This window comes from Capra hircus, chromosome 19 (genome assembly GCF_001704415.2).
Source record: "Capra hircus breed San Clemente chromosome 19, ASM170441v1, whole genome shotgun sequence".
NCBI classification, from domain to species: Eukaryota; Metazoa; Chordata; class Mammalia; order Artiodactyla; family Bovidae; genus Capra; species Capra hircus.
Genome location: NC_030826.1, coordinates 48,633,668 through 48,660,897, shown reverse-complemented (window position 1 = coordinate 48,660,897; position 27,230 = coordinate 48,633,668). Strand labels below are relative to the sequence as shown.

Sequence of the window (27,230 nt, the reverse complement as noted above, 5' to 3'; positions counted from 1 at the left end):
GCATTTCAGTGTCTTCTGGGGACTGTGGTTGCTGGTTCTCAGCTGCGCCCTTTATATTTCAGGCTGCACTTCCTTGGCTCTGTTAAAGGCAGTTACCACTTGTCCATTTGCTTTCCTGCTTCCAGTTTTTGTTGTTGTTGTTATTTTTATTTTCTCTGATCTTTTGTTTTTTCGATTTTTACTGGAGTATAGTTGATTAACAATTTTATGTTAGTTTCAGGTGTACGCATACAGATACCTACTTTTTTAAAAATTCTTTTCCCATATATGCCATTGCAGAGCATTGAGTAGAGTTCCCTGTGCTATACCGCAGGCCCTTACTAGTTATCTGCTGTGTATGTAGTAGTGGATACATGTCAGTCCCAGTCTCCCAGTTTATCCCTCCTCACAGTTACCCACTGCTAACCATGCATTTGTTTTCTCCATCTGTAATGCTGTTGCTGTTTCATAGACCAGTTCATTTGTACCCTTTATTTAGATTCCATATGTAAGCGATATCCTAAGGTATTTGTTATTCTCTCTCTGACTTACTTCACTTAGTTTAAGAGTCTCTAGTTCCATCCGTGTTGCTGTGAAATGGCATATTTCGTTCTTTTTATGGGAAAGATGTTTGTTTATTTGGTTGTGTCAGGTCTTAGTTGCAGCAGTTGGGATCTTCATTACATCACGTGGGATCTTTTGTTGTGGCCCATAGGCTCAGTAGCTCTGAGGCATGTGGAATTTTAGTTCCCTGACCGGGGACTGAACACATGTCCTCTGCATTGCAAGAGAGATTCTTAACCACTGGACCACCAGGGGGGTCCTTACTTCATCTCTTTCTATGGCTGAGTAATACTCCATCGTACGTGCGTGCTGTATCGTCTCCACCCAGTCTCCTGTGAACGGGCATCTAGATCACTTCTTTCGTCCTGGCAGTTAGGTGCTGCGGTGAACACGAGGGCGCATGTATCTTTTTGAATTACGATTATCTAGTTTCTTTATTCTTTTATGTTTAGATCGTTTTTTAAAAATGCAAGCATACTTTATAATTTTACTTGTTTATTTGGCTGTGCTGGGTCTTTGTTGGCGCGCGGGCTTTTCTCGAGCCGCCGCGAGCAGGGGTTACTCTCTGGTTGCCGTGTGTGGGCCTCTCACTGCAGTGCCTTCTCTTGCTGTGGAGCATGGGCCCTTAGGTGCACAGGCTTCAGTAGTTGCTGTTCCCAGGCTCTAGATCACAGGCTCAGTCATCGTGGCCCATGCATTTAGTTCCTTTGAGGCGTGTAAGATCCTCCCGGACCAGGGATCGAACCTGTGTCTCCTACACTAGCAAGCCAGTTCTTCACACTGAGCCACCAGGGAAGTACTGTAAGTTTACGTCTTTAAAGATATTTCTTCAGCAGTTTTAAGGGGGTTTCCAGGGGCTTCCCTGGTGGCTCAGATGGTAAGAATCTGCCTGCAATGCAGGAGACCTGGGTTCAGCCCCTAGGTTGGGAAGATCCCTTGGAGGACGGCATGGCAGCCCCCTCCAGCGTTCTTCCCTGGAGAATCCCATGGACCAAGGTGCCTGGTGGGCTACAGTCCATGGGGTCAGAGACACGACTGAGCGGCTCAGCACAGCACACAGCAAGAGGGTTTCAAGAGAGCATGAATGAGACGTGCGGATTCAGTCTGTTCCTTAATCCAGACACTGATGTGAGAAACAGCATATTATGTTTTTAAATGTTATTTTGTGTTTTGGGTTCCATCAGTTATTTAGAATGTTTATATAATTTTCTTTTTCTGCCCCCGTACCTCCCACATACCTGGTTGTGGTGTTTATTGTTCCGTCTTTGGCACGTTGTGCTATGGGAATGGTAGCATGGGAGCTTGTGTCGGCGCGGTCATTACAGATGGAGAGGTGACTGGAACCACATTTTGGTGTGAAGTGTGATGCAGTCTTGCATTCTAAATGAAGAGTCAGTGACTGCCTTTCAGGGAGCCTGGTGCTTATACCCTCTAGACAGCAGGCAGCTCAGCAGTTAACAGGCCCCATTCCCTCAGCCTCCTGTGCCTTCCCATAAGGGCTCGGAGTCCTCAGGATTGCTGTGAACAAATCAGGAAGCAAGGGATGCTCACTCTGTGCTCCTCTTCTCCGGTTCTTCTGTCATCTTCCCTGTCCTGCCCTCGTTTTGTTTTCGTCACACCACGTGGCATGTGGGATTTTAGTTTTCTGACCTGGGGGAACCCTTGCGCCTTACAGTAGAAGCTCAGAATCCTAACCATTGGACCAGCAGCGGGTTCCCTGGGCTGTTCATTAATTTATGTATTATAAAATTCTGTTGTTATAGGTGTACGATTCAGTAATTTTAGTAAATTAACACTGAAAGCCACACATCCCAGGAAACATTTCCTTCTGAGACAAATCCACGTGGTTGGTCACTCTACGTTTCAGTCATCCTGAATGAGAATTTTCTCATATCTGTCTGCAGTTAATCTCACGCCTATCCTCAGCCTTAGAAAATCACTCCTCTGCTGCTTGTATAAATCCGCCTTTTCTAAGCGTTTCATATAAAAAGGACTGTATAATGATGTTTTCCTTCTCAGTTCTTCCACTTAGAAAAATGTGTGCGTTCGGTTTTCTAATAAGCATTTTACAAATACATTTTTAAAATTAATCCTCACAGCAACCCGTAGGTACTGTTCTTGTCTGCATTTCATAGATGAAAAACTCAAACTCAAGAGAAGTTAAATAAGTTGCTCTTGGACTTGCCCAAGACTCTGGCTATTAGGAAGTAGAACCTAAAAAAAAAATTTTTTTTTCCAGGACCTATTTTTAAGAATCTTCTTTTTTCTTGTTTCTTTTTTCTTGGCCATACCATGTGGTTTGCAGGATCTTAATTCCCTGACCAGGGATTGAATCTGGGCTATGGCAGTGAGAACCCTAACCACTGGACCGCCAGGGAACTCCCAAGAATATTTTCAAGAACTAATTTTATACTGTGGTCTGGTTGCTAAGCCCTCGTCTTGAGAAGTCTGCAACCTGCATTGTTTTAGTTGTTAAAAGCGGTGCTTAAAGAAAAATAGCATAATGATTTTGGCTCTGTTGAGACTGGATTTTTCTGAGATCTTATAAATTTGAAACAAAGGCATTTTTAGAAAATATGACTAAATAAGTGGTGTTCCAAAAAAGTTGTTTCTTGATAAATCAGCATTTTATGTAAAGCAACACTTAGACAAGAAGAGAAGACTCATTGAATGTGGTTAAATAAAGTGCAAACCTTTGAAATTACAGGAGTCAAAGGACTCAAGAAGGTTCCTGTGGGTGGATTTGTGAAACATCAATGAGATGAAATAATCTGCTTTTCTAAATTGGACAGTAAAATCCCTTTACATGTATGTTTGGCTGCACGGGGTCTTAGTTGTGGCACACAGGCCCTTTATCTTGCGGCATGAGGCTTTCTCTCTAGCTTTGGGGCTTAGTTGCCCTGCAGCATGTGGGATCTAGTTCCCTGAAGAGCGATCAGACCCTCATCCCCTGCACTGGAAGGCAGGTTCTTAACTGCCTGACCACCAGGGAAGTCCCAGTGTAACACGTAATAATAATAATTTGTTATTATTATTTAATAATAAATTACATATTTGGCATTGAAACGATTCACTTACATTTACTTGCTTTAAAAGCTTCAATCATAGTCCCTCAAATTTCCTTTCTTTTTTTTTTTTTTAAATATTTATTTATTTGACTGTGCCAGGTCTTAGTCACAGCATGTAGGATCTAGTTTCCTGACCAGGGATTGAACCCAGGCCCCTCTGGGTTGGGAGCTCTGAGTCTTAGCCACTGGACCACCAGGGAAGTCCCCAAATTTCCTTTCTTAATGATAATAAAAAGTACACAAAATTTAATGGAAGATTTCAGATGAATTAGGATAGTATCTTTTTTCATGTGTTGCAACATTTTGACTATTTTCTTTGTAAAGTCTGATACGAAGATTTCAATATCATTGTTAATGAATCATTCCTTGTCAATAATTTGAGTAAATGGGAAAGATTTTAGATCTTTTTCAAAGTTAGATCAAAACAATTTCCATTTAAGCGCCCCCTTGTGGTAGATTATATGTGGACTCCTGATGAAAAGTTTTGAAACAATGTAAATTGCTCAGGTTATATAGAGATTTGGTGTATGCTTTCCGGGAAAGTCCAGAAGCTTAAAATGATGAATCAGTGGACCTGTTGTCCAAGGGGTTATGTCTGAAACAAAGTCTGGGGCAGTAATCACTTTTTTGTTTTTTTTTTTTGCCTGAGGCTGACGGGATCTCAGTTTTCCCACTCGGAAGTGAACCCCTTGCCCCCTGCAGTGGAAGCACAGTCTTAACCTCTGGACCACCAAGGAAGTTCCAGTGAACACTTTTTCATTGTAATGCTAATATTTTATAGACATTAAAGTTTTCCTATTATTGCTTTTATTTAATAGTCATTTAAAATGTTATTTGGATAGGTTAGTGAATAAAAGTTCTTACACATGAGTTTATAGTCTACCTGAAGAACTAGGATATTGAGCAAACAATTTAGAGATTAGTTCCAGTCTGATATATGAGGGCCAATCTTTCTTAAATATTGCTTTCATTCTATCAATCCTTTGCTCTGAAATTGGGGCTTTTAATAAAATAGGATGTACCAGATTAGATTAGCACCTTTTCCTGTCTGGATATCCACTCTCTGGTCTGGATAAAATTACCTTGAACATAGCATTTTAAAGCTTTGCATTTTTTCACTTTCCAGAACTGATTTATCCTTTTTAACCTGTACAGCTTTCTACCTGTACCTCCCCATTCCAGCCATAAGCTGCCTGTTTACTGGCTGACTCAGTTGCCATCAGACCTAACACGTGTAACCCTTCTGCCCATGTCCAGTTCTGTGTATCCATCAGCCTCCTGGACAAGTCCACATAGCAGGCGCCTCAGATGCAACATATCTGAAACCGAATGCCCCACTTGCCCCCATTACCTGCCTTTCACTCAGTGTTACCATCTTAGTGATGGGATTACCATCCTGCTTGCTGCTCAAGCTAGAAACCTGGAAATGGTTTCCTGTCCTGTGTTGTTTTTTTATACCTTGTAATTATCTCTTCAGTATTGAATCTCTTTTTCTCCATGCTCAGGGTCAACATCATCTCAATTATATTGGTTGAGTTGTCTCCAGACCGGTCTGTGTGTGACTCCCCATTCCCCAGTGTGTTTTCTGTCCCATAGTTGGACTGTTTTTAAAACAGCCTCTCTGGTCAGGTCTCCTTTACCCCCAAGTTGAACAACTTCTCAATTACATGCTTTCCTTTGCCCGTAACAGAAAGTTCGCAGAGCTCTAGTTTTGTATATTCCCTAACTTTGTTGTTGTTCAGTCACTAAGTCCTGTCTGACTCTTTTGCGACCCCATGGGCTGCTTCCCGCCAGGCTCCTCTGTTCATGGAATTCTCCAGGCAAGAATCCTGGAGTGGGTTCCCATTTCCTTCTCTAGGGGATCTTCCTGACCCAGGGATTGAACCTGCACCTCCTACATTGCAGAGAGATTCTTTACCAATGAGCCACCAGGGAAGCCCTATTCTCTTGCTTTCCACCACCCAGAACAAAATAATAAAAAGCACCCAGGCAAACCAAAATACTCAAAGCCTTTCAACTACAGCCTATATATGCCATTTCCTAGAGCTTTCCCCCCTGAAATTCTCTCCCACTTGCACCCTGAGACAACTTAAACACACACACACACACACACACACACACACACACACTCTCTACTTTAATTATTTGTTTTAAGGTAGGTATCGTATACTTCATAAGATGAGCAAAATAGTAGCGACCGTGCATACTGCACCTACTAAATGCTGTCAGTGTTTGAAGCACTTTACAGTTTTAATTTGTTTAGTCCTCACAGCAGCATTTTGATATATAAATACTGTCACTCCCATTTTACAGATGGAGAAGTTGAGGCATCGCAAGTTTAAATAATTTATCCGGTATGATACTACTAGCAAATGGCAGAATGAGAATTCAGTCCCAGGCATTCTAACCCAGCATGTGTGCTCTTAACCTGCTTGGGCTGCCTTTGGTCTCTGAATCTTGAGCTGCATTAGTTTCCTGTGGCTGCTGTAACAAAGTATAATGAGAAATTCACATTTTAATAGTTGTGGAGGCTAGAAGTCTAAAATCAAGGTGTCTGTGGGGCTGTGCTCCCTCCAGAGGCGCTAGGAAGGAATTCTTTGTTTGCCTTTTCCGTCTTCTGGTACCTGAGGTGTTCCTTGGCTTATAGTAGCACAATTCCTGTTTCTGCCAACCTCTGTGTATTCAGGATAGGCCTTTTCTGTCAGGTGGCCCAAGGTTCTTCCAGCCTTTTCCCATTACGCGGTTCCTAAGCTGCTTCCATGTTTTCAGGTATTTCTTACAACAGCACGTTCATTTCCCAGTATCCAAATCTGTTTTGGTTCCCTAGGGCTGCCATTAAAAATTGCCATAAGTTGAGTTGTTTAAAGCAACAGGAATTTATTCTGTCATGATTCTGGGGCTGAGAGTTTGAAATCCATGTCAACAGGATTGTTTCTTTCGCCTCTCTCCTGGCTTCTGGGTGGTTGCTGGCTGTCCTTGGCATTTCCCGGCTTACAGACTGGCACATCACTCAGATTTCTGCCTCCATCTTCACATCACCTTCTCCATGTGTCTCTTCAAATCTTCTCTTTCAAGGATAGCAGTCATTTGACTTAGGGCTCACCCAAATCCAGAATGATTTCATCTCAAGATCCCTAGATAATTACAGGTGCAAAGACTGTGTTTCCAAATAAGGTCGCATTCTGTGGTCTCAGGTGGACATGCATTTCTGTGGGGTACTAGTCAACCTGCCACACTAGCGTTCCTTACTCTTAGTTTCTGTGGGTTTGTTTAGAAATGAAACTCAAAATGTAACTGTTAGTCATTAACCTCTTATCTTGCCTAAGTAGAAGCCAAATACACTTTAAAGCATAGGCATAGAATCTGGAAACTTGCGCTTAATTGCATTTTTGGCAAATATTTTCATCCCAGCCTGTCCTCCCCCGCCAGCCTGTGAGCTCCTGGAGCTGATCAGTGATTTCACAGAAGCCGGGCCAGTTTGGGGGTGCAGAGGGTGCATTGCAGAGACAGAGCTTCTGTAGAAAACAGATTATAACCCCATAAACAGCTAGACCTACAAATTGATGTATATTCCTACAGGAAAGCTGTTGTCACCTTTACAATTAAAGAAATAATCTTGGTTATTTAAATTGTATAAATGTGCCCAAGTACATCAGTATTAAAACAGCTTTTCTTTGAGAGCATTTGCCATTATTGTTCACTCAGTTTTACTACTTTATGCTTTTGATGAATTTATCCTCCTACAGCCTCAAGAAGAAAAAAAAAATAGTGTTGAGTATTATCTTTGATGAGCAGAATAAAAAATAGGGCTATTTTTAGCAGGACATTGACAAACTGTGCATTTAGGGGAAGAATATCAGTGTAGTGAAAACTGGAAAACGTGCTGTGTGAGAAATGATTATAAAGTATTTTATCATTTAAGATAAAGAAAAGAAAAAGTGGTAAAATTATAGATCTGAAAGAATTGAAGGACTGTGTGGAGGAGGTGTTAGATTCATTTCAGAGAATTCTAGCAGGATGGATTGATGGAAATACTAGGTATGTGTATCTTCTCTTAAAAGGGAAAAAACTTTCTAATTGAGCAGTTTCAATCTAGAATGGACTGCCACTGTTACGAAGTTGTGAATTCTCTCTTAAGATGAAAATTAAGATTAAAATTAAGTGTTCTCTGTTAAGATAGAAATTCTGCAAATGCCAGCATGGGCTAATTTAGTCATCTGATAGGGACCCTTTGAGTAGCTTGTGAGTTGCTTAAGTTTGCTCTCTTAACATCTCATTCTTATGCTTGTAAATTGTATTTCTACCCCCAAAATGTTTTTATGTAGACTATTTTTCTTGTTCCATTGAAATTTGTAGATATTTCTGTATCGAGAAAAAAGCAAACAGGTAAGAAAAAAATTTGATAATCTTCATAACAGAGGAAAATTCCTTAAGATTGATATCTTAGAAAATAATTAGGTTGTCCTGTAACTCTTGTGCTTGGGCAAAGCTCACTGTGTACGTTCTGATTTGGTGTGTGCATGCTAAGTCACTCATTCGTGTCTGACTCTCTGCAACCCCATGGACTGTAAGCCACTAGGCTCCTCTGTCCGTGGGATTTCCCAAACAAAAATACGGGAGCAGGTAACCATTTCCTACTCCACAGGCTCTTCCTGACCCTGGGATTGAACCTGCATCTCCTGTGTCTCCTGCTTTGGCAAGTGAATTCTCACCACTCAGCCACCTGAGAATGTGTTTGTTATGGTATTGCATTTGGAAAGCTTTTTATTTATTTATTTTTGGCTATGTCCCATGGCTTGTGTACACTTAGTTCCCCAACCAGGGATTCAACCTGGGTCCTCGGCAGTGGAAGCAGAGTCCTAGTGACTGGACCACCAGGACATTCCTTGTTAATCTTTTGATTAGAGGATTTTGACATCTTTAGCATTCTAAATTGCAATAGACCATTGTTTTCATTCAGTCATAAGAAGTCAGTAAAAATACCTATTGTAAAGTAAAATCCAGAGCAGCTTAAAAAAATGATTTTCAGAAATTTTTGTGAAAAGCCTCTATCAGAGAGATAGATCGTATGTCGGTAGATGCCTATTTGAAAAAGCAAAACTAGATAACAGGGACCCTTTATTAAACCTTTTTTCTTAAAAATTTTTGTTAAGTTTGATATCCTTTTATTTATCCATGATTTAATATATCCTATCTTTCTTCAAAATTATTGAATGTCTCATTCCTGGAATTCTACTACATTTTAATTTATTTATTACCTTACTAGTAACAATAATATTTTCTATTTATTGGTCCTTATGGCTCAGACAATAAAGAATCTGTCTGCAGTGCAGGAGACACAAGAGACTTGGGTTTGATTCCTGGGTTGGGAAGATCCCCTGAAGTAGGAAATGGCAATCCACTCGAGTATTCTTGCCTGGAAAATTCCATGGATGGAGGAGCCTGGCAGTCTGCAGTCCATGGGGTTGCAAAGAGTCGGACACAACTGAGCCACTAACACTTCTCACTTGTCAATGATGTTTCCAGGCACTATAACACTTAACTCTAACAAGATGCCTTACTGAGTGAGTGAGTGAAGTTGCTCAGTCGTGTCCTAACTCTTTGCGACCCCATGAACTGCAGCCCACCAGGCTGCTCCATCCTTGGGATTCTCCAGGCAAGAATACTGGAGTGGGTTGCCATTTCCTTTTCCAGGGGAACTTCCCGACCCAGGGATCGAACTCAGGTCTCCCGCATTGCCGGCAGACGCTTAACCTCTGAGCCACCAGGGAAGAGAATACCTTTATTTGCTTTATCATATCTCACAGTGACCCTCAAGACAGGTCATGTTACCCCATGTGCCAGTGAGGTGAGTAAAGTGGCTCAGACACTCAGAGAGGTTGTGTCTGGTCCACGTGCAAATATCATAAGCAACGGAGCCCATTTAAAGCCAGATCTTTCTTAAAGTCCTCTTCTTTCAGCTCCATCAGTTTGCCTTTGAGCAAGTAGGAAAGTTAGACTTATTCTTGTCAGCTACTTCACACATATTCCAGATTAAACAATTTTTTTTAATTGAAGCATGATTGCTTTACAATATTGTGTTGGTTTCTGTGTACATCAACATGAATCAGTCACAAGTGTACATATGTCCCCTCCCTCCTGAACCCCTCTCCCATCTCCCTCTCCATCCCACCCCTCTAGGTTGTCACAGCACTGAGTTGAGCTCCCTGTGTGACACAGCAGATTCCCATTTGCTGTCTGTTTTGCATATGGTAATTATGTGTTTCCATGCTGTTCTCTCAATTGGTCCCACCCTCAGTGAACGGATACAGAAACTGTGGTACATATATACAATGGAATACTGCTTAGCTATAAAAAAGGAACACATTTGAGTCAGTCCTAATGAGGTGGATGAACCTAGAGCCTATTATACAGAGTAAATAAGTCAGAAAGAGAAAGACAAGTATTGTATGTTAATGCATGCCTATGGAATCCTGAGTTCTTTTGAATGAGAGAACTACCGTCACATGTGTTTCTTAAAGTCTGGCGCTAGACATTAATTTGCCTTGTGTTTTTAATCAGTGACTGTTCGTGTGTAAGTGTCTGCCTCCATTACAAGTGAACGGCATCTTTAGAGAGATTTAAGCAGCACAGGAAGCTGCTCTGCTCTTTTCCAGTCTGAGCTTTGATTGTCCCCAGGCAAGAAGAGTGGTGAGATATTGTCACTCAATTGAGATGATTCATTCAAGGACCAAGATTTAACAAAGCATTTCCACCATTTTGGTGGAAATGTTTCTAAACTGTAGTATAACATGATCCTGCTCTGTACCTGTCAGGTACTGAACAGAGTTTAAATATTTCTGGTTAAAGTTCCGTGCATGCTGTTGTTACAGTGACTATCTTAATGTTGATTGAGGTGTCACCAAGACCATCCTCCACCGAGTACTCACGCACGCACTCTGAGTTTTAAGGTCCTATTTCTGAGTGTCATGTTCTTAGAAATCTTTCTTTGTTGCTGTACTAATTCTTCTCTTCCCATTACTACAAGCTACATTTATCTACATTTATTATATTTTATCCTAAGCTGTTGCGGGCTAGGTTCAGTTCAGTCGCTCAATCATGTCCAACTCTTTGTGACCCCATGGAACTCCCTGTCCATCGCCAACTCCAGAATTTACTCAAACTCATGTCCATTGAGTTGGTGATGCCATCCAACCATCTCATCCTCTGTCGTCTCCTTCTCCTGCCCCCAATCCCTCCCAGCATCAGGGTCTTTTCAAATGAGTCAGTTCTTCACATCAGGTGGCCAAAGTATTGGAGCTTCAGCTTCAGCATCAGTCCTACCAATGAATATTCAGGACTGATTTCCTTTAGGATGGACTGGTTGGATCTCCTTGCAGTCCAAGGGACTCTCAAGAGAGTTCTCCGACACCACAGTTCAAAAGCATCAATTCTTCGACGCTCAGCTTTCTTTATAGTCCAACTCTCACATCCATACATGACTACTGGAAAAACCACAGCTTTGACTAAATGGACCTTTGTTGGCAAAGTAATGTCTCTGCTTTTTAATATGATGTCTATGTTGGGCTAGGAAATCAAAATAGAAGTTCAAGTAAAATGAGTACCTTGAATTTGAATGAAACTTGACGATCTCTTGTGAATAAGTGTTAATATATTGAATTTTAGTGTGCAGTCTTTGTGTTATGTATTTTAACTTTCACTGGATAGATAAAATTGTCAGATAAGTGCCATTATGTCCAACATATAAAGTGTGTTTGTGCTTTTTCTTAAACAGAGAAGAAGACACAGAAAATGAAGATGAAAAGAAAATCTGGTACTACAGCACGAAGGTCCAACTGGCAGAGTTAATTGACTGTCTAGACAAAGATTACTGGGAGGCAGAACTCTGCAAAATTCTAGAAGAAATGCGTGAAGAAATCCACCGGCACATGGACATAACTGAAGACCTGACCAATAAAGCTCGGGGCAGTAACAAATCCTTCCTGGCGGCAGCTAATGGTGAGTGGGAAATTCTTCTCATTTTACTTTTTGTTAGATTTCACTTTTTGAGATAAACTCTTGGTGTGAAATCACTACAAAATTTAAGAATGTATTAAAATTTTCAAGTATGGATATTTTACTTTAATTCTTTATAATATTTTCCCAATAGAACCTTGTTCATCCTAATTTAAATTAGAGACCCTGTACATTTTAGTGTTTGGTACCTTGTCTTACTCGTTACTGATATTCTACAAATTATATTTGTTTTTTAATTCATAAATTTTATTAATAAACCTTTTAGGGAGTCCTGTTTTTAATTATGAGAAATGGTATTCCTTTAAAATTTACTCTCTGCCTTTTTTTTTTTTTTAACTTTCAATTTTAGAATAATTTTAGAGTTACAGAAAAGTTGCTAAGGTAGCACGGAGGGTTTTTCGCATGCCGTGCGGTAGGCTTCCCTTATTATCAGCGTTACATCCTGGCTCAGCTGGTAAAGAATCTGCCTGCAATGCAGAAGACCTGGGTTGGGTCCCTGGGTTGGGAAGATCCCCTGGAGAAGGGAAAGGCTACCCACTCCAGTATTCTGGCCTGGAGAATTCTACGGACCGGCTAGTCCATGGGGTCGCAAAGAGTTGGACACAACTGAGTGACTTTCATATTAGTGTGGTGTGTTTGTCATCACTGATGAACCAGTGTTGATGTATTTAATAACTTATGTCTATACTTTATTCAGATTTCCTCAGTCCTTATCTAATGCCCTTTTTCTGTCTCATGATCCCTTCTGGGACACCACACTATGTTTAGTCATCCTGTCTCTCTTGGATGTCACAGGTTTTCAGATTTCCCTTATTATTGACGACCTTGACAGGTTTTGAGGATTGCTGGCCAGGAACTTAAAAGAATGCCCTCAACATGGATTTGTCTTGTGTTCTTCTCAGAGTTAGCTTTGTGCTGTGTATTTTGGGGAGGAAGGCCACAAAGGTGAAGTGCCCTCCTCGTCATCTTATCCAGAGTACCTGCGGCCAGCGTGATTTATCACCAGTGATGTTAACTTGGGTCATCTGATGGAGGCAGTGTTTGTCTGGTTTCTTTCTTGTAAAATTACTCCTCCCACCCATACTGTGGTCTGGGGAGAGAGTCACTGTGCACAGCCCACTTAGGCCATCGGGAGTCACAGTCCACCTCCTTGAGGGAGCATTGATCTTACGTTGTTTGGATTCCTGCACAGATGTGTGTATTCTTTATTTATTCAGTCATGTATATCAGGACTCATGGATATATATTTTACACTTTGGGTTATATTTTGATTACTACCTTATTTATTTTGCTGCTCAGTGTTTTTATTTTTATTCCCTGCTTTGTAACAAATAATGAATGTATATGACATTTTAAAAAAGTAAATAGTACAGGGACTTCCCTGTACTTCTTCAAAAACTAGTAGATTTAGTTAACAAGAGTTATATTTATTCATATCTGGTAGTTGAAAGTATCTTTTATCACTAGATCTGGGTTTTTTTAATGTGTATTTTTTTCCATCAGATAAGTTTTACTCATCAGAATTCTTTGGGGAGGTTGATAATTGTACTAATATAATTAAGAGGATTACTTCCCTTCTTAATTTCCTTTTATGGATCCCAGCATTGCAATTGACAAATCCCTTTTTACTCTCTTGCAGTCTGAGCTTTTAGTATAGTAATAATGAGCCATGCTGTCCCCTAAAAAACAATGTGAAATGTGTTTTTACCAGGTATTGAATTAGAAATATTTTCTAGAGTGAAGTTGTCTGTGTACAAAATTACGTATATAGTAGTATCATCTTAATCATGGGCTTTCCTGGTGGCTCAGTTGGTGAAGAATACTCCTGCAGTGCAGGAGACCCAGGTTCAATCCCTGGGTCGGGAAGAATCCCCTGGAGAAGGGAGTAGCTACCCACTCCAGTATTCTTGCCTGGAGAATTCCATGGACAGAGGAGCCTGGCAGCTACAGTCCACGGGGTCGCAAAGAGTCGGCCACGACTGAGCGAGTGAGCGAGTAACACTTCATCATCTTAAGTAAAGAACAAAGCCAATATAGAAATGGATAATTAAAATGTTTAGTGGTCTGATTGGGGGGAATGTCAAACTGGAAATGAACTTGGGGAGGAATTGGATAATTTCATTTGAATTACCGTGGGATGGAGCACTGTACATTGGAAAATACATAAGGTACCACGCCAAAACAGTACCTGGGTCATTGAGGCACTTAAATTCTCTTCCTCTGAATAATCAACTGGGTGAATAATCAGCTTTTATCACTAAAAAATAATTAGCATTGTAGGATTATAGTTACTTTCCATTTTATATTTTTCAAATTTCCTACAATAAGCATGTTATAGTTCATGTAATTCAGCCTGTGATGTACTTTTAAAAATTAGTTAAATCTTTTGTAATAATCAGAGCTTTGAGCATTAGGGCACAGTATATTCTTAGAGATATGTGGCCACAGCTTGTGGACAGCTACCCTCTTAGTACAACTGAAGTTAATTTAAATAAGGTAACGTGCACCTTGAATTTAATGGTGAGATCTAGACAACAAGTGACATTTTTCTTCTCTTTTTTTCTCCCCCTTCCCCTTTTTTTTGCTAAGGTACAACCAACCTGGTACTAAAGGTGGAGGGATTCACAAGGATTGAAACTTGATGGGGAAGAGAAGGGAAACTAACATTTTTGAGCACCTACTGTGGGCCAGGTGTTCATCTAGATGTTACACAAGCCTTTAATCCTCTCAGCAACTTTATAAGGAATGTATTGGCAATGAATTAAACATTCAGATAGAAGAATTTCCTATTAAGACACCGGTCTGCCACCATTATCTTTATTTGCTCTCTCTGGGAACCAAAATCTTGGCTATGATAGTTTAGGAGCATCCAGTCCAGGTAAATACCTAAAATAATATCTAGTGGTGTTCTTTAATTGGGGGTTTTATGAGATTAAAAAAAGACAGACTACTGGGCTCCTGAAATAGCCAAGAATAATTTACAGTATCTTATCAGTGATCTCAGAATCCCAGCTTATCCTTATGACTTTTCTTTTTTAACCTCACAAATAGCGTAAATCCTTTCACATTTTCAGCTCTCTGGTTGTTATATACATATATGTCCACTTCAGGAGAGTTTAATTCAGTTTTTTGGTGGTTTTCTTTCTTTTTTTTTTTTCCTGAATATTTTTTTCAGTTTTTTTTTCCTAATGTTTTTGAAATTGTCAAATATACAGAGAGTTAAAAGAATTATCCAGTAAATACCCACAAGCCTACCATCTAGATTCTAAAATTTATTATATATTTGTAACTGTAAATAGTTGGTTTTATCATATACCCTTTTGGTGATTGTGTTTTGTAATGCTTTATTCTGCTTGTTTTGAAAGAAATTTATTTTTGGAATAAATTTTTTTCTGAGAGGAGATAATTTTTAATATTTGGTAGGTTGATTCTATTTAATTTTGAAATATTCCTGCAAAGTATAGACTACTATACATGTTTATAGAAGATGCATATTTATTACAGATCAGATACAACCTAGACCAATTATTTCTTCTGTCACCTCCTTAATGTTTTTTTTTTTCCCCTCCTCACTTTTTTGGTGTGTTTCTCATAAGGCTATGAGAACTGTATGTTACTCATAAGTCTCTGAGTACTGTAGGTCTTGAGCTGAAAATATAGACGTATAGACTGATAATTATTTGTATACTTGATAGAGTAGATAACAGAATAGACCATTTAAAATTAGAACCTTTATAGAAAATCAGAGACCTTTGGTCATCCTGCCTGTGCTTTCTACCTAATTTAGATGATCTAATTTATAGTTTTGTATTTTTTTTTAAACTCTATCCTCATTATATGGCAAGAGGGAAGTTGGTTGAATGTGTAACACTTTGATCAGGATGGAGCTATATTTGAAAGTAAGAAATAATATGGCTCTAAGAAAAGCAGGTAGTTGGTGAATAAACTTTTTTTCCGAATAAAAAGTTCTTTTCACAGTGATTGAGATACTTGCATTGATAGATTCAGTGTGTGTAGCAAGAGTAAATGCATCAGGGTTAATAGGAGCTGAAAGCGGTGTAGATGTATAGCTAGGTAAAAGGATACACAGAAATGATGTAAAAAAAGGATCCTGGGGTGATGGTGAAGACAGAAAATACACGTATTAGAATTCCTTCTGTTTGAAATTGTCCTATAGCTGACTTAGATGTTTCGATAATCACTGACTTAGAATTCTTACAGGATTTAGGAGTAGGTGAAAGAGAGTAAGGAATTATCTCCAGCCATCTCAAAGATAATCTTTTAAGCAGAGAGGTCAGTGTGTTTCAGTGATGACTTTACAAGGTTTTTCTAATCCTAGGAAACCTACAATTTAGAAAACACTGATGAAAATGAAGGTAGAGAACATTTAAAGAAAGGAAATGTAAACCAGGAAATTTAAAAATCCCAAAAGAGGTACCATGGGTGCATGGCTTTAGCATTAAAGATGTTTCTTCTTGTTCACAAACATTATTTCTCCTGGGAGTACAGTTTAGCAATTCTGAAACTGGTTTACTGTGAATAATAGGGTTAACCAAATAAACAGATATATTGTAATGAAAGCAGCTTCTGTCAGACAGTGAATTTACAAAAAAAAACAACAGAGCCATGGTTGAATGAACCACACACGTACTCCCCGCTACACACACACAGATACAGAAATAATAAAGGTGTATATATACATGGGTTAGTATACGTATATACATTCCCTGGGTCTGTGGTGGTGAGAGCAGTGACACCCCACTAGTAAGAAGTACACTTAGTGCCTAGATCATGACTTCTAAACCTCTTTCTCCAATTAAAAAAAAAAAGAGTCAAGATTCCTTGAGAGGTGGTATATTCTAGGGCTGGGGCAGAGAAAACTCAAGATGAGTCTGGAGCATCTTGTAGTGTTGGAAAGTAAGGAAGGAGGGAGGGGGAAGTGTGTTTAAAAGGATACAGGACTCCCTGGGAAAAGCTCCCAGTGGCCAAAAGCTGGACCAGTTTGAGCAACAAAGTTAAAAAAAAAAACGATATTATTGTATTCCGATGTAAAGAATGTCAGTATCCAGGGATCTGTGTTGGTATACCTTGCCGTCTGCACCCATGTTATGGTCTCACTGCACCGAGGTTGAAAGGAAGTTAGAGCCATTAGGCTTTAGTGATTTTCAGAAAGCTATGGGATTTCAGAGAGAGATGTTTAATGGGCCTTTGTTTTCTTATTTTACAGTGGAGGACTGAAGGTTAACTAGCCTGCCCAGGCTCACACAGTTAAGTCAGATCTGTGCTAGGTCATGGGTCACTAGGTTTTTGTCACCGAACCACACTGCACAGACTGTGGGTCTGTGTCAGCTTATAGTTTTTCTTATATGGCAGAGGATATTACAGTAATCTGTAGCAATCTCAATTTTAAAAGACTGTTTTCTAGATGTGAAGATAACCAAATTGGTCAAGTTCTGTTAAGTATCAAACTGTTACTGGTAATCTGGATCCTTGTTTCAGAGTTCTTAATGCGTTTAACAAATTTATCTTTTAATAGCTTGTGTTGAAAACTCTTAAGTGACACGTGTAGTACCTTATACTTGGTAATATGGAAACAACATTTTTTTATTTGTTTTATTATAGAAGAAATTTTGGAATCCATAAGAGCCAAAAAGGGAGACATTGATATTGTTAAAAGCCCAGAAGAAATAGACAAGGACAAGAATGAGACTGAGAATAGTAACTCCAAAGATGCTGAGAAAAGCAGAGAGGAGTTTGAAGACCAGATTGTTGAAAAAGACAGTGATGACAAAACACCGGATGACGTCGATCCTGAGCAAGGAAGATCTGAGGGTAAAGACATTACTTGGTTAAAAAGAAATATTTCATCAGTGTTATTTAGGAAATCTCCAATTTTACTTGCAAAATGAAAATGAGGTTTTTAAAAAAAAATTTACAAACAACTATTTAATTTTACATTTCTAAAGTGATTAGTATATCCTTCCTCCTTATAACATGTGTAATCATTGTAATGAGTTTTATGTATTGGTGGATTTGCTATGATTTTATATCCATATCTCTATACTTCTTAATAAGGTACGATTTTCCTATGAGATTTGGTGGTGAAAAATCACTGTTTTTCCATCAGAATATACACTTTGGGGTGATAAAAAATGTTCATTTTTATGTTGACTACTTAAACATTCTTAATAATACCAAATATTCTTAAATACCCTTTGGATTACCTGCTGCAAAAATATCCCAGAATCTAATTGCTTCAAAATGGCCATTGAATAGAAGCCAGGTTTTTTGGTGCTCATTCATTTTCGGTGGATGACTGAATGTGGCCATTTGTCCTCAAGCAATTTTAAAGGGTATCGTTAAAGTTTTGTTGTGCATTTTACTGTAGAGCCAACAGAAGTTGGGGATAAAGGTAACTCTGTGTCAGCAAATCTTGGCGACAACACAACAAATGCTTCTTCCGAAGAGACTGTTCCCTCTGAAGGGAGGAGTCCCATGGGGTGTGTCTCAGAAACCCACGATAGCAGCAACATGGCAGAGAAGAAGGTGGCATCTGAGCTCCCCCAGGACGTGCCAGGTACAGAGGGCAGTGTATCAATGCCTCTGTAATGGGGGGAAGTCCTTCCCTTGAGTAGTGAAAGCTGAATGTCACCTAAAACCTTAAAGTATGTGTTCATTCATGCTGCTTGCTTACATCAGTGCCATCCCTGACCGCTAAATTGTCACCTAACATTTGGAGTTTGACAGATGTTCCTGCATTTAGTGCTTGAAACTCATCATAATCTTCATGCTTTTTTAAAGTTCATTTAGCTGTTTTTGTTTAATAGGCTTATTTGTATATTTATCACCAGACCATAGTGGCAGATATTTTGGTTTTAACTACTCACATGCTAATGGCTCAGTGTTGAATGATTTGACCATTCCAGTTGTGTATGTACTAACAGATTAATTTTATGTTTGCATGTGGTCATGTAAGTTTCTTTTTAACAACATTTCAAACCATAATATTATAATAGAAAACCATTGTCATGTATTTTGATATGAAAATGTAAGTTAACCAGTAATAATTTAAGCTTTTTAAAATTAAAATTAATACTCAGAGTAAGTTATATCACATCAAGAATGTTTGATATGCCTTTCCTTTTGCCTTTTTTAAAAAAAGAAAACATTTTATCATAGGAGCTTGATGTATTTTTTTAAGAAGGCAAATTTAGAAAATTAGATAAGCAAAACAAGAAAACAGTGGTGATCCTATGGAAAGTCAGTAATTGTAGTTAATACTGTGATGGAAATCCTGAAAGAGTATTTTTTAGTCCTTCTGGGAGAAATGTAGGGATAGCTTATTGTGATGAACTTGCAGTTCCCTGGTGACTAAGGATGTTGAACACCTGTAGTGTGCGTGTGTGTGCGACTCTGCACACACATGCTTCTGTGTGTGTGTCATTTGGATGCCTTCTGTTTTGAAGTGCCTATCAGTTCTTTTGTTCATTTTCTATTAAGTGGTTTCTTTTTTTTGTCTGTGGTTGTTGCATAGACTGGGCTAGGTTCAGTCCCTCTTCTCTATCCTGACTGGAAGCAAAAGTTTCTACACTGATTTTTTAAAAATAATGTTAACCCAATCTCATATTCCTGGAATAAATACAACTTTGTTATGACGTATTTTTGTTCTTAAATATTGTTGCATTCCATTTTTAATATTTTGTTTAGAATTTTTGCATCAGCTTTCATGAATGAAATTGACATGTAGTTCTCCTCTGATAATGTCTATGTCAGGATTTGATGCCTAGATTACATTGCCCTTATAAAATGAATTTTTATTTTACAAGTTCCCACTTTTCCTTTTGTCTGCAGGAGTTTCTGTGGGTGGATGTTGTTTATTCCTTAAATGTTTGCTAAAGTCTTTTGGTCCTAGAGTTTTCATTGTGGGAAAGTTGTTGTAGATTTCATTTCTTTGGCAGATAGTGAAGTATTCATGTTTTCTGTTGATTGCTTGTGTCAATTTTCTCAAGTTTTATTTTTCTAAGAATATACCATTTCATTTCAATTTTAAATTTTACTGACATGATAACTGTTTATAAGTGTCTATAGCATCTGTAGTGATATTCCCTTTTTTCAATCCAGAAATCATTTCATGAGACTATTAATAATTTTTATGAGTCTTTTAAAAAAATAACTTTGGGATTCCTTTTAATTTCTTTTCATTCTTGTGAGTTATTCCTCCCTGCCTTTTTTCCCCCTTAACCACTCTATTTGGTTGTAATTGACACACAGAAAGCTGTACATATTCAGTGTATACAACTTGATGAGTTTGGAGATAAAGATGTACCTGTGAAACCATCACTGTAATCTGTGGCATAAACATCTGTCCACCCCCAAGTTTCTCATACACTTTATTAAATTTTTTTCTTCTCACTTAATGGATGCTTTCATACCTTTCAGTTTTTATTTTTTGCTATGGCTTGTCATCAAGGCTATGCATTTCCCTCTGTATACTGCTGTAGCTTCATCTCACTAACTTTAATATATTATTTTGTCTTTATCATTCAGTTTAAAATACTTCCTGATTTCTGTTATATATTTTTTAATCCATTGCTTATTTAGAAATCTGTTGTTTAGCACCCAAACATTTAGAGATTTGCTAGTTATATTTTTGTTACTGATTTCTGGTTTGACAAACTGGAGTCAGAGAACATTCTGTGCATGATTTATGTCCTTTAAGATTTGTTGAGGCTTGTTTTGTGGTCCCAACGTTTGGTTAATATTGATAAGCTATCTCATTTACACTTGAAAGAAAGTGTTAATCACTCAGTCAAGTGTTAGTCACTCAGTCGTGTCCAACTCTTTGCAACACCCTGGACTGTAGCCCGCCAGGCTCCTCTGTCCATGGAATTCTCCAGGCAAGAATGCTGGAGTGGATTGCCATTTCCTCCTCCAATATATACTTGAGATATATATTTTTAGTTTTGGGGTACTATACAGAACAGTTAGGTCAGGGTTTTCAATTATGTTGTTCATATCTATATTTTTGCTATTTCCCCCCCTCTCTGCAAGATACTTTTAAGTTACTTTTTTTAATGTGTTGCCTTTTTATCTTTCAAATGTTTTTAGTTTTGCATTATATAGTTTGAGCCTGTGTTATTAGGTGCACATAATTTTTATTGTCGAATTAACTTTGTCTTTGTGAAATACCCTTTATTGTTAATAATGTTACTAAATACAGTAGCTTTCTTTTGATTAGCATTTGTATTGGATATCTTTTCTAGAATAGAAAGATACTTAAAAATAACCTGAGAATTTAAACTCTCTTTTTAAATATATCTACTTTAGAATTTCTTTAGAAATACATACATACACATAAATATATACATATGTGCATATGTATATTTATTTATTTCAAGCTGTATTTTGTCAAGTCTTGTCAGACAGCACTGTCATTGTCTTATGCTAGATGACATTATGCAAAGGAAGAATTACAAATCTGTGATCTAAAAATCTAAAGGAATGAAAACATAAGAAAAATGGACAGATTTCATGACTTCAAGTTGGGTATTTTCAGTGATTAGAAAGACTTTATGTAGCTGAGACTGAAGTTTGAGTTCGGGGCTGTATTTTGAGAGAGGTTTGTAGACATCACTTTAAAAAGTTAATCTCTGAATATCTATTCCTCAGATCCTCCCGCCACCGCCCCCGCCCCCGCATCTCTACTCCAAACATTTCACTTCAACTCATGAAAATGGTTATGTTGCCAAAAATGATGCCTTATAGCAAGTATACTGTTTATTATTCAGCATAATTCCTTTGTAGTTAACAAAAAGCTCAATTTCAGAGTTATACTTTTGTTTTCGATTTTAGATTAGAAACTTTTTGTACCAGATTGTCAGTTTTTTCAGTTTATAAGAGAAGAGAGGGGCATGTCATTCTAGCATCTTAACCTCAAATGTACTACAGAGAATTTGTATTCAAACCTATAATGCAGACAGCATTTGTTTTTATTTAAGTTACCCCTCTAGATTTAATGCCTGGGACTAAGAAGATAGTAACAATAGATAAAACTGGCTTTATATCCATAGCTATTTATAACTGCTTTGAAAATGTTTCCATAGACATATTGAAACTAACATCTATGAAGTTGAATGATAAGAACATATTTATTTAATCTGTTTCTTAACTTTTGGGATAAAGATAGTACTTTGCTTTAGGTTTTGATACTATTATCAGGAAGCTAGTGGACGGAAGAGGCTGCTGATACTGGATGCTGAACTGCTTTATTACCGGCTCACCTCATTGAGTTGACTAAGAATAGCTTTTGGAGGTTCTGCAGCAAAATGTTACTCTTTTGTTTCTTATTTTTTTTAATTTGTTTGGTTTTAGTTTCTAGTCTAGTTGAACTGTGGGGACAATTTGTAGGTAAGAGCTGACTCATTGAAAAAGACCCTGATGCTGGGAGGGATTGGGGGCAGGAGGAGAAGGGGACGACCCAGGATGAGACAGCTGGATGGCATCACGGACTTGATGGACGTGAGTCTGAGTGAACTCCGGGAGATGGTGATGGACAGGGAGGCCTGGCGTGCCGCGATTCATGGGGTCACAGAGTCTGACACTACTGAGCGACTGAACTGAACTGAACTGAACTGAAACCTTTGTGGTGTTTTAAAGCAAATGCTTGAGGTTTCTTTAATCGTATAGGCTAATGAAGTAAAGAGGTCAAGAGTTCTAGAATAATTGAAAAACAAATTCAGAATTCTAAACTGAAATGGAGGAGAACGTAAGGCAAATTAATTTGGGACAAGTTAACAAAAACGCTGTGTGTTAATGAGTCACAGGAGTCCTCAGCTCATTAGCACCTTGAAAGTTTAAACAGATAAATTCTGAGCTCAGTTTTTGCAGGATCGAAATACCTGGGGATAGGATTGATTGCCTATTCTTTTATGAAGTATACTGTCTGTAGGATTTTTTTTGTGGTTAGTGTTAGGAAATACATATTTCAGAAAAGAAAAAGACCAATTCACGTTGACATTTCAAATTCAAACTGAGGATTGTATAGGGTTTTTTTTTCCGTTTTTAAACACTTGTATCTTTTTCATTATACTGAATGGCTTAGTTCCTAACAACAGTAGCTTAATTATATATTTGCTTTATCTTGATACAGATGTTAATTAATAATTATACATTATTATTACATTATACTTATCAATATACTGATATGCATTAATAACAGTAATACAAAGAAATGTTTTAAACAGCATAGAATTTCATAATACCAGTGTTATTGCTCACAGTAAGATTTCCTAATGGCATTTAAGGTTTTTTTCAGCTTTTCATCTTTGTACCATATTTCCAGTAAGACTATTTAGTCAAAATTCTGTGTTCCAAAGTCACTTGAAATAATTTTTTTCTCTGTGCAGTCATGCCAACAACTTGATGCACAGTTAGACTTTTTTTGTTTCCATTGGTTTTCACTTTTTAGGGGTTGCATTTCTAACTAAATACAAAACATTTACATGATTCCAAAGTCCAGCTGTGTGTAACAATATCTGTTCAGAGAATTTTCACTTTCATTCCTTCCCTCTCTAGGTAACTATATCCTTCCTTTCCCTTATAGGTAGCCATTTTTATTCATTTTTCTTTAGTGGTTTTTTTTGGTATAGAAAGGCAAAATATATCCATAAATTCATATTTTTCTCCTTTTCTTACATAATGTTGGCATACTCTTAAGTGCTCTTCTGCATGTTTCTTTTTACGTTTAATCTTGAGATCAGTTTGTATGTGGATATAATGATCCTCTCAGTCCTTTTTATGGTGCATGATATTTTACTGTATGTTCCGTCTTTTATTCAGCCAGTGCCGTATTGATGGGCATTTTCTTTTTCTGGTCTTTTGCCATTATAGTGCTACAGTGAATACCTCTGCAAATAAGCAGTGTAGTATTATTTCTGCCAGTGACTTTGGGGATAGATTTATAGACATGGGATTGCTAGGTTAAGAGTAGTTGCAACTGTAATTTTTCTAGGTATCGTCAGTTCCCTTGTATCCACTTGGCACCCTTTTGCCACTCCCACAGCAGTGTATGGCAGTATCTCTTAAGCTACTGCCTCTCGACCTGAGTATATCATGAGACTTGGGTTTTTGGCTCTTCTGGTAGCTGGGAGGTAGTTTCTCCATATAGTTTCATTTTGCATTTCTTTTAGTTTTAATTAAATGAGCCTATTTCCATGTTTAAAGGCCATTTTCATTTCTTTTGTCACTGTTCATATATTTTTCCCATTTTTCTATCAGGTTGTTGTTTTTTTCCTTCAAAACAAAATTTAGGAACTCACAACATATTACAGATAGTCTTTGTACTGTACTGTCAATCACTTTTAATTTAGATGATTGATATAAAAGCTACCTTAATAGTGGGAAAATGAAATACACAAGGAGGCTCTAGATCTTTGACCTACCGAGGAACAACATAGGCTTTCAGTACATGGTAGTGTTCGTTTTGGTCTTTCAGCAACTATACTCTTATTAATACTGTTATATTCTTAAAATTAGCAATCACTTAAGCATTGCCTTGTAGTTAAATTTGGGGGTATAGAATTCATGCAGGAAAACCTTAGAGAGAAGTAATCCTGTTTAATTCCATTTAGAATACTGTTTGAAGACTTTTTGAAAAGTAAGAATATAAATTTCTGATTTTGAGGGATTTTCTCCACTAACTTACTTTTGCAGTATCTGGCATATCATATCATCATAAATTCTGTGAGATAGTTACATCACTTGACTCTGACAGATGGTCTGCTTTGTACTGTGTGTTGAGTTAATGCTGAGAGACTTAAAAGACAGTTCACAGGGTGTTCTTTACAAATTTCGTTTCATACATTGCATTATTCATACATGAGCAGCTTTTTCTTTTGAAAATCTGGCTTTGTAATGCAACCCTAAAACAATTAAATGTCTTTTCTGACAATTAGTTATTTTTGATGTGATTTCCAGTTTAAAACTCAGATATTCTATTTTTCTAGAAGAACCTAACAAGACATGTGACAGCAGTAACACTAGTGCTCCCACTACCTGCATCCAGCCTAATCTGGAGCTCAGTAACAGCAGCAGTGAACTAAGCTCTTCCCAGAGTGAGCCTGCTAAGGCAGCTGACGATCCTGAAAATGGAGAAAGAGAGCCCCATACACCTGTCTCTATTCAAGAAGAGATAGGTAAGGATACACTTCATACAACGAGAGGAACTTTTTCTTTTTTTTTTTAATTTTTTTAATTTTTTAAAATACAAGTTTGATGGGGGTGGGAAGATTTGGATTTTCTTTCTTTCTTTTTTTTTTTTAAAGCATAAGTAACACTCAGACTCAGTGTTTTTGCTTTTAAAAAACAAGCATATAGGAAAAAATACATCTGTTTCACACCCCCTCTCCAAAGGTAACCACCATTAATTGGTATTGTATCTTTCTCCGTGTAGTTACATTTATGTATGTATGCTTACAAAAAACATTTTTTTAAAAAATATTTAAACGGGATCATTCTGCATGTGTTGTCTGCATCTTGCTTTTTTCACTCAGTAATACATGTAGGGGTTCTTTTCATGTAATAAATTGAATTTATTCTTTTTACCTGCTGCATGATATGCCACAGTACGGATGAACCATAATTCATTTACTGTTTCTCTATTAATGGACATTTAGGCTGTTAACAGTTTTTTCCTTATTACAACTAGTGGTGCTTTTTAACATCCTCAGCATATATCTTTGTCTCCTTATGTAAGTATTTCTGGCAGTGTAGATACAGTAAGTGGAATTGCTGGATCATATGGTAGGTACATTTTAAAAATAATGATGGCTATTGCTTAATTGTACATTAAAAGAAATTTATACTAATAATTTACATATATGTGTATTTCTTCACATTTTCACCTCTTACATTTTGGCCAGTGGTATTTCATGAAAAAAATTGCATATCCCTGCTTACTAATGTGGTTGAATTTCTTTTCATGTGTTTGCTGAACTTTCTGTGAATTGCTTATTCATGTCTTTTGCTCAGTTTTTCCTCTTGACTTTTGATATTCCCCAGTGAGTTTTAGGAACACTTTATGTATTTTGGGTATAAATTTTTGATTTTACCTCTATACTTAAATAGGCATTGCTTGCTTTGTACAGAAAGTCTTTACATTTTTTTATGCATTTAAATCTATCTTTTTCTTTAGGATTTCTCTGGATTTTGTGTCTTACTAAGTAAGGAAGACCATCTCTATCCCAAGAACATACATATGTTTTACAGTAATTTCACCTAAAATACTTTATAACTTTGTCTTTAATCCTGCTGGTGTATAATTTTGTGTGTGAGATGGAAATCTGTTTGAATTAGAACCTTTTCAATTGCAAGTGACCAAACCAGCTTAAACTAGCTTAAGTGAAAAGGGAATTTAATTAGCTCATGTAATTGGGAAGTCCAAGCCATCATCAGGCATAACTGGACCCCCCAGGTATCAAAACTCTTTCCATTTTCCTCTTTCTGTCTCAGCTTTTTGGATCTGCATATGTTTGTGTGCTAACCTCGTTCTCTCCTAATACAGACAGGCTTTTCCCAAGTGGCAGGGAAGATGGCCTCAGCGGCTTCATGTATTCATAAGTTTCCATGGTCTGTGACCCAAAGGCAAGGCCCCTACTTCTGCTCCAAATCAAAAGTGCTTGAGGAAGGAATTTGAGTGGCCTGTTGGAATTGTTTCCACCCCTGTGGCCAGGGCAGGCAAGGTATTATGATTGATGGCTCCAGCAAAAGTATATGATTCGAGTCGGGTAGGAATGGTTTTCCAAATAAAGAGAGATGTGGAAACAGCAAACAGTGAATATCCACAGTTCCACCCTAGCTTGGTACAGGCGTAGATTCAGAAGCGCTTCTGCCTGACACAATGCAAAGGTCTCACCCACAACTGAAAATTTTTTCAAAAACTTCTCTCCCCAAATTACATCTGATAACGTTGTATCTAGGATTTCTGTGTATTGTGTGTACTATTTTGATTACATCTGGATGTGGCTTACCTTGATCTCACAATCCATGAGCCAGGTTATGAGTTTTAACTACCTGTAACACTCATTATCCTGACGGTGAACGGTGTTCTCTGGTAAACCTGGCTGGCATTTTGGGGGAGATTCTCTGGGAGGATGGATATGGACAAGATGTGAGAAGAACATGGCAAGATCCCCCTGCTGGAGGCCATCTTGCTTTACCAGCCTAGGTCCACCTGTGAGGGATAGCCTGCTGGAAATTGCTGTAGGTAGGTTTGAATAATTATACATCCTGTTTGACAGGTTTGGAGTTTTTTCTGGCAGTCATACCCCTTGTAGATTGCTTGGACCCCCAGCTCGTACCTAACGCCCAGAAACTTGGCTCAGGGTACCTGAAGGTACACCCCCTCTACTCACCCAGTTTGTCTGCCCTAGCCCTCAGGTGAGCAAAGTCTGTATAGGCTCCTGCCTCTTGACATCATTAAACAGGGAGTTAGGGAGACCAGGGTCCAGCAGTTCTGGACTCTGCCTGCAGGCTGCATCGCTGTGATTCCCTCCTTTGTAACAGGGAGAATTCACCCTTTTTGCAGGGTGTAGTAGATAATGACCT

At 38.1% G+C, this 27,230-nt stretch overlaps 1 protein-coding gene across 14 annotated transcripts in view; it reads left to right on the top strand.

Annotated features, from left to right (window-relative positions):
* Positions 1 to 27,230, top strand: part of BPTF (bromodomain PHD finger transcription factor) — a 133,372-nt gene that overhangs the window by 44,447 nt on the left and 61,695 nt on the right. For 10 of the 14 annotated variants that reach the window (XM_018065377.1, XM_018065375.1, XM_018065373.1 and 7 more), the window contains exons 3-6: positions 11,386 to 11,609; positions 17,250 to 17,459; positions 18,016 to 18,204; positions 24,632 to 24,820. In XM_018065377.1, the coding sequence (XP_017920866.1) occupies positions 11,386 to 11,609; positions 17,250 to 17,459; positions 18,016 to 18,204; positions 24,632 to 24,820 (812 nt within the window). The remainder of the gene's footprint in view (positions 1 to 11,385; positions 11,610 to 17,249; positions 17,460 to 18,015; positions 18,205 to 24,631; positions 24,821 to 27,230) is intronic. The other 4 variants (XM_018065376.1, XM_018065372.1, XM_018065368.1 and 1 more) reach the window with 3 other exon arrangements.